This window comes from Lactuca serriola, chromosome 9 (assembly GCF_051521515.1).
Source record: "Lactuca serriola cultivar US96UC23 chromosome 9, Lser_US96UC23_V15, whole genome shotgun sequence".
NCBI classification, from domain to species: domain Eukaryota; kingdom Viridiplantae; phylum Streptophyta; class Magnoliopsida; order Asterales; family Asteraceae; genus Lactuca; species Lactuca serriola.
Genome location: NC_136416.1, coordinates 8190299 through 8202269, shown reverse-complemented (window position 1 = coordinate 8202269; position 11971 = coordinate 8190299). Strand labels below are relative to the sequence as shown.

The 11971-nt window shown below is 33.0% G+C and overlaps 1 protein-coding gene across 3 annotated transcripts; it reads right to left on the bottom strand.

Moving 5' to 3' along the window:
- Positions 1-6341: 6341 nt before the first annotated feature.
- On the bottom strand, positions 6342-11971 carry GA1 (Terpenoid cyclases/Protein prenyltransferases superfamily protein). Of its 3 annotated transcripts, none has more exons than XM_079019474.1 (15): positions 11547-11971; positions 10946-11008; positions 10530-10615; positions 10113-10422; positions 9561-9744; positions 9210-9424; positions 8987-9107; positions 8786-8898; positions 8488-8714; positions 8293-8408; positions 7588-7686; positions 7138-7386; positions 6919-7033; positions 6661-6846; positions 6342-6571 (listed from the first exon to the last, which is right to left on the bottom strand). In XM_079019474.1, the coding sequence occupies exons 1-15, from the start codon at positions 11641-11643 to the stop codon at positions 6347-6349; spliced, it is 2406 nt and encodes an 801-aa protein (XP_078875600.1). In that variant the 5' UTR covers positions 11644-11971; the 3' UTR covers positions 6342-6346. The 3 variants fall into 3 exon arrangements, with proteins under 3 accessions (XP_078875600.1, XP_078875601.1, XP_078875602.1); XM_079019475.1 differs by having other exon boundaries at positions 6667-6846; positions 11547-11969; XM_079019476.1 differs by lacking the exons at positions 10946-11008; positions 11547-11971 and having other exon boundaries at positions 10113-10391; positions 10530-10594.

Below are 11971 nucleotides of genomic sequence, written 5' to 3'. Positions count from 1 at the left end.
TGGTATGAATGAGTTTAGGGTCTTTAAGGGCACCATTATGGAGTTTACGGCCCATGAACCATCCCTAAGGGAGTTCACGGCCGTAAACTCTTATATCTTGAGTTTATTGAAGTTTTAAGCCCTTAATACCCTCCTAGTAATTTATAATGAAGTGTGAGGCCATTTGGGGGAATTAAAACTATCATTTTAGCATGTTTGGGGGTGTTTACGGCCTTGACATATGTCTGGGCCGTAAACTCCTTTTAATCCCTTAAATCCTTGTGTTTGAATGATCTAAACCCGAAATAGCAAGTCCCTAAATTATGTATTAAGCCTAAGGGTGGTTTGGGAGTGTTTTTGGGGCATTTTGACAAGTTTAAGAGGTGTTTACGGCCTTGGCATATGCCTGGGCCGTAAACTCCCTTTTATGCCCTAAATCCTTGTGTTTTCATGTTTAAACACTCCTAGGCTAAACCCCCAATTAGTTTCCAAGCCTTTAGGGACATTTAAGGGTCATTTTGGCCTTGTTTAAGGGGTTTACGGCCTAAGGAAGAGCTTAGGCCGTAAACTCCATTCTAACAGCTTAAATGGTCGAATTTTGGGGTACAAACACAACCAATAATGTTTAGAACAAGCTAGGGTAAGTGGACTTACGATTTGGAAGCGTTTGGTTGCGGATTCGATTCGAAAACGAGTCTAGAGAGAGAGAGAGTATAGAGAGAGAGGGTGAAAAAGGTCCAAATGGGGTTTACTCCCCCTTATATATGGGTGGAAGTTGGAGCTTAGTGATATTCTACCCGATACTGTCGTTAAACGGAGCTTTTGGTCGCACCCGATTTAGTGGTCGTGAAAATAAGAACTAACTTTTTCCAATTAAATGGGAATGTGTATTACGAGTTTTTATTTCTCTTATCACGACTTAACGACATAAAGATATAAATAATGAAATATTTATTTAATTGGCGGCCTCTAATTAACGGAACTTTTTACAAAAGGGGATATCTAGGAGGCTCTGAGGTATCTAGGAGTCCTACGAAAAGGAGCTTTCGGGTCGAGATTCTACCTGAACAGATTTCGGCTTTCGCTAGGAGTTTTTGTAAGTTAAGCTGAACTTATTGCACTTTAATTGTAGCTTATATTTAGATTCATAGTCGTTATTATGAATTTTCTAAATAAGATTTATCAATGATTTTAGTCATAATACTTATTCATCTACTTAAAGCAATGATGTTCATGCTAAATTTAGCGAGGTTTCCAAAAAATATACCATGTATACTAAACAGACCCTACCTCCGATATGATCTTACCTGGTTGTTCCTATTTGATAGAACTCGAAGTATTAATTGGGATTAGTGAAAGATCTAGCTTTCATTACCAAAATTCCATAGAGATTAATAGGTGATAACATTATAGGTTAATACTTGTTAGGCGTGTTGCTCGCCAGTTGGATCGCTCAGATAACTGTTAATCGTCTGAGTAATTGACCAGGTGAGTTATCTCATTATACTATGTATTACAATATATATCCATGTATGTTAGAATATTAGGTTAAAACCCGTGGAAACCACAGGTTAAAAACCCAAACTGAAAACCAAACTCATGCGTTTTGCAACAAAAAAAACAACATATGTGGCTTTGGTTCTGTTTTAAACAAAAAAACCAACCCAAACCAAGTCATGTGCATCCGTATTTATATCATTCAAAACAACTGAGATTTATATAGTCAAAATGTTATCATCAAATTAATATGTAGTGTCTCTTAGTTACAGTAATATAATTGAAAATGATATTTTTGATAAATTAACATATTATGTTTGATTGATATAATCTAATTGGTATTTAGCATGCAACTATAATCTATTATTTAAAAGTAAACCAAATTTTCCTTGAATATACTATGTCATTGTAAATTTTTTTTATGTAGCGGTCATATTATAATATAATTTTTAAAATAAATAATAGTTTTTTTTTGCAACTTGGGAAACCATTTACAAGATGTCGGTAAATAACTGAAAAAAGCAAGTCAAACAACCATTTGCGTATATCTCCACTTGTGAATGGGTTGGAAGATGTCGGTAAATAACTGAAAAAAGCAAGTCAGACTTTTAATTCTTTGTGAATTAGTCTACCCCAAACCCCTCATAGACATACTGATCACAAACTACTCTTAAAGTGAAAGATCACATTTTTATTTCAGTCATACATTTTATCAAATGGAGAATATGCATACAAAACCTATATATATTGACGTAAATATATATCATAAGCCACATAACAACTACAACTCGTAATAGCAACATGGTTCACTGCAAAAATTCCAAACGACATCAAAAATACGAAAAGCCAAGACCAATAAAAAAATAATATAATATCGTGTCATGTTCTCCCCGACCAACAAACCAACCCACCAGATCTGTGAAATTGTTGACAGATGTTAAATCCCTATAAATTGTGGTCAGCAAAATGGAATTAGAGATTTCTAAATCCTCCCAACATATCCCAAAACAAAGTGCAAATGAAATCGTTGTTGATCCTACCTGAATCCTTGTTTATTGATTTATTTATCAATTGAATTTTTTATCTGCTATCCAAGCCAATTGAGCAATGACATTTGTAAGAGATAACACCAAAGTCCCTACAACAGAGTAAAATAAATCAATCGTTTTTAGAAAACACGAACATAAACTATTAGAAAAAAGAATACCAGCAACAAAATCGTTGAAAGATAGCCATCAACAACAATATATATAGAAAAATGTTAGTCATTGAGGCATTTTGTCAAACAGTTGGTGTTCATGAAAACTAAAAAACCCAAAAAACGAAATCCAAAAACTATGTTCAACAACCAAATTCGACAAAGCTGAGATGAATTTTGGAAATGAAGCTAACCTGATATCAATGCTTTCATTATTCATTATTCATGTTTTTTTGGCTTCGACTCTTCAAAATATCATCGATTCATGATTTTGGAGGCTAGATTTTTGCTAGCAAAGAACACAATAACAAACCGTATGAAAGGAAAAATTAGGAAACTTTTGAGCGATTCCTGAACGACATCTAGAATTTGAGAGGTAAAAGAAAAGAAATGGTAGCCTAAGAAGATGACCTTTCCATTCCATATGCTGAGGAATTTCTCTTGACTGGAGTGTGGAACCCCTGTGTCTCCTCTGTATGCGTTCCTAAAGTACTTCTCCGTTGAGGTATGTGGTGGTTTTTGATCGTAAACCAGCAAGAGAGAGATCTTTGCGACCTTTGGAAATCTGCACAAACATATTACGATTCAGAAAATAGTATGATATCCAACATATTGATAGATTGAAAAAAGGAGCGGGTGTTGGTAGTTTCTCATAATTTACATGTTACACTATGATTCTAATAAATATATGTTTATGTGGGTTTGTGGCTTACAAATTGGAAGGACTGTTCACTATTCGGATAAAACCGAATTATCCAATTGGACAATTTGGATTGGACCATTCGGTTCAGATATTCGGATTTTTGGATTGGTTTTCAACAAAACCGAATTATTATTTTAGATTTCAGATTGGTTTTGGTTTACAAAATAAGAACCGAATAGTCCAAAAAAACCGAATAAACATTTATTATTTATCTATTTATAATATATATCTATAATTATTTATTTATTTTGTAATTTATTTTTTCAAATAGGTTCAAAACGTTTCATCCGATTAAAAAAACATTAATATGCATTTTCTCTCGAAAGTTTTGTATCTATAAAATATTTAACTATAATATATCTTTTTGTTAGTTGTTTATAAATTTTAAATCACAACTAAATGATTTGTTTTTCTTCTTGTGTAAAGTTGGATAATATTATACTTATATGTCGTTTTCAAATGTTTCGGTTTTTGAAAACCGAATTATAAAAACCGATCCAACCGAATTGTAATTGGATCGGATCAGATCGGATTTAAATTTAGTTTGGACAATTCGGATCCATGTTTTGAAAACCGAAATCAATTTGGATTTACTTGATTGGATCGGATCAAACGGATCCATCCAAACGAACACCCTTACAAATTGGTCAAAAGGTCCAAATAAAGTCAAAAGATCTTTAGTGAATAAGGGTACTCTAAGAGGGTTTTAACCTCATGGATTTGATGCAAACGTTCCACTTCATAAAAGAAGTAGAAATATTCATGCCAGAGTTTACTCCAAACATAATGATTTTAATTTAAGTGACATGTATCACTTGAATTAAAAAGTTAATAGAACGTAGTGGTAATCACATAAAGTAGACAAAACCTTGATTTTTGAATGGATCTCCATTTCAGAGAAGAAACATCTTTGTATGAAAATATTTTTGTCTGTATCATTTCATTTCTTAATCCATCCGTGCTTATTGAAAACCACTGTTTCCATAAAAGATGAGAAAAATTGAAATTAAAAATGAGTCGAAGAACATTAATTAATTAATCAAAATATCTAGAAAGCTATCAAACATTATTTTACGAAAATTTTAATAGATCATTTAATTAATCAAACAAAACAACATATGACTTATCAAAAATAGAATATGTAGAATATCAAGTTATCAAACACAAATGTACTTAATGTTTACTACATCATGTAATTAACCAAACAAAATAATATATAGAAATGAAATTATACTAATTAGAATACTTAGAATACACATATATGATAACTCATTTCACAACATTTGTATTAGTTAATAATTAATCGATTTGTGGAACTGGGGTTTACACGATTGTTATTGTTTACGTGTTCTTACCGATATTAATATCAACTCCATAAATTGATTATGTTACAAACTATCGTAAACAAGTTAGAACAACAAACATCAATCACTCGTAACATTATCAACTAATTTATTCTACTATAGAGTAATATATTCTATTTTTAAACTAAGTGCTCGCTAAAATGCTTCAACCGAATGACATTTCTTCGTTTATAGCATTCTATCAGAAACAAATGTTTTTTATGGTAATCATGAACATATTCTGTTAGAATCCCCCGAATTAATATAATTATTGGTAAATGAATTCAATTCTATCAGAATGAAATCACGAATTCCAATTATGTTGGAATGGCGTATGAATATTTTATCACTAATTTATTCATTGTATTTTCTACAGAACCTGATGCTTGAAGAACGGACCACGAAATTTGAACGACGCCTCTTAGCAACATTATTATTTTAGAATGTATTAGTGTTTTTGTTAGATTTTGATGTTTTTTTTTCCAGATTTCAATTTTTTTTTTAGTTTTATTCTTTAAAAATAAATGTAATTCTTAACAATTGTTACATATATTCTATAAGAATTAATGAAAATTTTGTTTTAATTATTCAATTGATGGTTCAAGAATTTTGTTATTCTACAAGAAATTTTGTTATTTTTGAACATATTCAAACATATTCTGTCAGAATGTTCGAACCAAAAACCTTATAATTTGTAAGATCAGATTTTTAAAATTAATAGAATCTTTGATTCCCTTAAAATATGCAAATTTCCTTTATTAAATATATGTTAACTGACTAAAATACCTTTCTAGTTAAATTAGATGATATTTTTCAATTATATTTAATTAAATAATATGTATTAATCACTTTTTTAAAATAAATAAAATGTATGGTTCACATTTATGTATGTAATAACACAATAATTATTTTCAATAGAATAACCTAATCTTTTATATATATATATATATATATATATATATATATATATATATATATATATATATATATTTTTTAAAAAATACCACCAATGTTTTCAGCCTAATATGCACCACCAAACACCCTTTATTTTTATTTGATTTGATATTGAGTTTTAAATTTGCTTTCGATCTAAACTTCGGATCGGTACATTTTAGCACTCGTCAATACCATATAGTGTTTGATTTAACTTGATGTGATCGTCTGCCACTTTGAGTAAAAGAAGCTTTTGATGCATGTGTTCTAAAAAGACACATGCCCCCCAATCCATCGACCATAATGCCACCCATGCATACACCCACTAACTTTGATGATAGATAGAGAGATAGATGTTTAGTACTGCTCATCAACTTATATGGCTTTCTTCTTTCTTCAACTAAAAGTTACTTCTATTTTTGACTACAAGACATTCTAAAATAGTTAAACATTATCCTTTTTTTATACGATTTTCACGCCTCTCGTTTTCGTGATAACATCTTAAAATTAAGTCAGAAAAATTCAGATACCATTTTCATTGACTATTCTTTCTGAACTTGGCAACATGCTATGCTATGTAAGAATAATGGGGTATATATATATATATATATATATATATATATATATATATATATATATATATATATATATATATATATATATATATATATATATATATATATATCAGTCTTTTCAAATTATCGTTTCGAACATTACTTTGGAAATATGAACATTAATTGTCTCAGGATCGCAGTACGCCTTGTAGTAGAAGGTTTTTGCAACGGTGAGGAACGTCTGCTTTAAATCCTGATCAAGATCATCCGGTGAGTCGCTGAGCACGAGTTGCACGAGTTCTTGCATTTTGGAATCTATCGACGTGCTGATAGTTGTACTGTTGACTTCCATGCAGGTTCGATTCTGAAAATGATTGAGAAAAAATTATTATGTTATGTCAAGAAATTTCAACACGATCGAATTAGAAACAGGCTTGAAATGTGGCAACATGCATTTACGTGGTATATTTCGTGACAGATGTTATTAATGACGGATGAGAGGAGTCTGTATTGCGGATGGGCTAAGAGTTCGTTGGACACCCATCGGCCGGCCGTCATGTTTATCGTTTGTACTATCAGTTCCGCTTGTCCTTCCGTTACGTCTACGCCTTGTTGCCACCTCATCAACCACATCTCCCACTATAAAAGTACAAAGGTTAGCGACAGCCTATATATATGACTGGTCTCATATATACTCTATGGAAAGCTTACGGCATGGTGAAGCTGTGGATGGATGTCTCTACGATGAGTCATAAGAACATCCAAAGCGATCTCGTGTAGGGTTCCTTTCAGTGCAACCATCAACCCATGCCATGGCTTCCCGTATCTTATATATATCATGTAACAACCACCATATAATTAATAGTAATAGAAACTATAAGTGAACAAATAATTACTTATCGGTTGTCGCTATATCAAGAAGAAACTCACTTGGCATGATGAATTGAATTGGATATGTTTCTGAACTCCTCTACAAACTCTCTCCTATGCTCATTGGAGATTTTGAGTGAGTAGAAAAACGAGGAGATGGTGTCGACTAATGTAGTAGTTTTAGCCCATGCTATCCGTTCCTTGGATCTTTCTGGCTCGAATACACTAGCCGCTGCAAGGTAGTATGACACCAAAAGGCTCGTGATGTCACTCGTCCCAAACCGTTCCATACCAAAATCCACATACCATCTGCTTAAAAATGTAATTTTTAGAATATTCGACAATTCATTCAGATCATTCCTTAAGACCAAGATAAGTTTTCTAGGACTATTTAATTTCCATGACGAAAAGGGCATTAATTTCCGTCGTCATTCAGAAACTAGAGATCGAGAATTAATTAATGACTTACTTTGGGTTGGGACAAAAAATTCGAACCGGTCACAAACTTACTGTTGCATAGTGTTCCATTCGAGGTGATGTATTGCTAGACTGTTATTGTAATCCAATTTAGCCATCTCAAGATACGTATTATTGCTCACATTACCCATCCTGCATTTCATTAAACCGTTAAATGGATCCAATATATACCAGTCGTCGGATGTGACCTTATATATATATATATATATATATATATATATATATATATATATATATATATATATATATATATATATATATATATATATATACTAATTAAATTGGATCGGATATATATTAGTTTTTTTTTTTTTGGGGCCCAGCTGATGCATACGATAAATACAGATCACTTAATCCAGACATAAATTCGAATGGATATAATTAAATTTGTCGGATACCCAAAATAGTTACGTACGATCATAGAAAGCTACATACAAGTCCCAATGTTTGTTTGATTGCATCTTAAGTAATAATCAGAAATGCACGTGTAGTAGCATGCACAAACCAATATTGTGCAGAGAATTTATGTGCGTATGTATATCCAGATCGATCGAAGGCAAACAAACCATCGCATTCACGGGTTTTAAAAAAGCTGAGCGTACTATTGTCTCCTGCTGTCGTTTTTGAAAGTCATCTTCAAATGGCAGATATATGGCCATGGCAAAAAGCAAAAGTTGTTGTCTTGTAAATTAAAGTGGTTCGATTTCTAGATTTATATGTAGTTGTAATAATTAATACCTGTATAGGGTTTTCCCAATCCAAACGTCGTCTTCACCTCCGTATTGCTCCAAGTAAAATCTTGTTTCGAGTCGAGGTAAGCTCGCATACCATGGGACATCTAATGCGTATTCAACCTGTAGATCATATATATGTCATTATGAGCACCTGTCGCAAAATTAATGTTATATATAAAATGAATATCTTCATATATACCTCGCCTGGCAAGTCTTTGGCGATGATCCATTTATCAAGAAGCTCGTTTGTCGATTGTTTCTCCTTCAAATAGTTATACGAAAATTTCTTGGCATCTTCGAGAATTTTCTCATCGGGGAAGAGCACCTGCGAAGCCCTAAATAAATTGAACATTCCGGTAACCGCTTGTGTTGTTTGCCCAGGGAAGCACACAAATTTACCATCTTTCTCGAATTGTCGAAATACATCTGCCACAAACATGCTCGTTAATCTTTAATCCAGTCACCTGATCGATCGAGGTGATCATCTAAAAACTGACCTGTAGTAACTTTATAGCCGTGCATTCTTAAAACCCTAAATCCCATCGCGGTGTCATCAATATCTTGTACGTTAGAGTTCTTCGCCCAACAGATTCCGTCCTTCGTCCAATACCTGAAACCATATTCCTTCATTTTAGTTACCAACGTTAACGCCGAAGAATTTATAACAAGTTCTACTATTGATCGAATTCGCAATATACCGGTATATATAGTCAACGCAATCCTTGATCTCGGAATCGAAATAACGCGAAATCCCAAGTCGTTGAAGGCGATCAACGACCCAAATATGCTCAAAAAGATCCACTGGGTACACGTTCGGAACTACAACAAAATAAAAAAACAAGAATATGATAATATTCCCTAAGTAGAAAGATTTCTTTTTATAGAACAAAAAAAGGGTTCTATATATAACACCAAACATACCTCCACCATTGAATTTGGTGACAGCATCTGTAAGATACTGCAGACACTTTTGATCTTTTGTTTGCATGAGTGCAAAAGCAGTAGATGATGGAGAAAACAGAAATGACCCATCTTTGCACTGCAATTTTAGAAGCTTTTCCCACTCCAAATCTGGCATTCCTTCCAAGCTATGAAGTAAAGTTGTTGGCACTTTGTGCATTAAGCTCTTCGGTATCCTTTTCGACACAAAAAAACAAAACATCATAAGTACATTCGTGTTTTTGGTATTAATGTCCTAGTAAAAGTAACGACCATAATTTCTTTCAATAATTTTTTTAGTTTCGGGAAAAGAACGGTGTGTAAAGTACCGACTTTGTGAGCTTCAGGTTTCGTCTTGCATAGATTTCTTTCAAGGCGGGAGAATCCTCGGGGACTTGAATGTCTAGTTTCCTTGCAATGTCAATGAGCGAAGGGAAAGCTACTTCAAAACCGATCGGCATGTGTTCTGGATTTTCCTCTTCAAGTTTGCTTATATTGTCATTCAGAAATTTCAGTCCTGTATATAGTATATACATGTTTGATAGTTTGATTAGTGAAATTATTTATATCGCAAAAGGTTCCATTAGGCATCGCTAATTAAAACCCACGTAAATGTTTATCAACAACCACCAAATTCACCATAAAGTTTTGTTGATGTAAATAGATTCTACTCATCATCATATTTTCAGTCTAAATAAATAAATAAATAAATAAAGGAGTCATCATCGTGCATGGCATCTAAGATTGTACTCTGTTATCTTTTTCCCACAATCTACTTTGAGAGCACAACGAATAATGTTTAAGATTGTACGAATCTTAAAATAAAATAAAATCATGTTTATTGTTTTTATGTATATAAGTTAATGAATTGTGACCAACGGTTACCTTTTTGGCATTTACCGGGATGAACGTTCCAAGAAGTTAGGGCGATAACACATGCCAACGTATTTATGATCCGGTCATGAGCCGAAAAGATCAAATGGTCGCCCCATGATCCGTCAGGTAGTTGATTTTTCACGATCCATTCTAAACTTGACGGAAACTCGGGGCGACCATTTCCGTCAATATCTTGAACGAGTGCAACCCAGGCTGTGTCATAAGCTGATACAGTTATCTCTCCCTCATCCATCGATCCCAACATCACTTTGATCCTCTCGACAAACCCTTTGATCTCATCATTAGGATACAAAATCTTCTGTTAGGGTTTGAGGACGATCTTAAATGTTAGTACCAAACAAAAGGTCTTTTACTTCAAAATATAAGTATAGAAGTTAAAATGAAATTATAAGGACAAAATAGCACCTTTTCTTTATCCAACTCATCCTCCACGACGTCATTCTGCCAGTTTATAAATGGTAAACCATTTTTTTGAAGTACATCAAAGTATTCTGCATAATCACATATAAAGAAATATTATATTAAAAAAATAATAATAAACAAACAAAAAAGTTACATATTATCTTTAAAAATTATTTTTTGAATAAAAGGAAATAAAATAAAGCTCTATTTGTAGTAATCTGACCGTTTTATTAAATTACTTTTTTTTTTATCTCAAATTATTAATAATGAGTAATCTTGACACCCATAAAACAATGAATAAAATAAATGATTAAAAATATTTTATACTAATTAATAAGGATCAGAAAAAGGAAGTTTTTTTATGGGATGTATGCATCAAAAGATTAATAAAAGAAATGTTAACATTTTGGGATACTTACCTTGTGTAGGAGACTTTGATACGGCTTTGCATTGGGTTTTCGATCCAGTAAGGACTACACTGCCTGTAGACCAATTGCAATAATTAAAATTTAATTTATGAAAAATAAAGAAAAAAAAACGGGATTTTCCTATAAAGAATTGAGTGCTTGAGATCGAAGCAGAAAGGAATAAAGTTACAATGATGATGATCGTATTCTACTGCTCCAAATTGAGTGATGAAAACAGTGGAATCCAACTCACGCGCATAGAGAGATAAAGCTCTAATCTTCGCAACCGCAAGAACAAAAGGTTTAACCAAAATTAAAGAAATTTCGTAATTCCCCATATACGTTAATTAAAAAAATCCGACAAGAGTAGAACTGTTTTATCGACTTTAATTTGTATTCATTAATTCACAAAACCATATGTATACATACATATATGTGTAAGTATATATATACAGGCATAAATATAGATACTAGGGGAGAGAGAGAGAGAGAGAGAGAGAGAGAGAGAGAGAGAGAGAGAGAGAGAGAGAGAGAGAGAGAGAGAGAGAGAGAGAGAGAGAGAGAGAGAGAGAGAGAGAGAGAGAGAGAGAGAGAGAGAGAGAGAGAGCAATACCACTGGATGGAAGGATGGGAGAAAGACGACGAGAACCTGCCGCCGGAGAGAACCGGGGATGGAAGGCTGGAATCGGAGAGGAGATCATTGTCTTCATGGCGATTGGATTATAGGATTTTGTACTTTTAAACACAGCTTTTGCACCGAAGAGGTAACGATTTATAGCCTTTAAGAATAATATATAAATTTTTAAAGGTTCTTCACTTATTGGATGGACATCACTCTCTATATATACGAAGACCTGTATCTAAAATAACAAGGGGGTGTGGGTGGACGGTAGGAGAAGAAGACAGAAAGGAGTTCCCAAGAGATACTCAGAAATGTGTGCATGGTATCATTGTTGCTACCTTATAATCTAGTAAGAATCTTGTTGCCAACAAGCCTTGTTTTGTTTTAGTCTCTCTCTCTCTCTCTCTCTCTCTCTC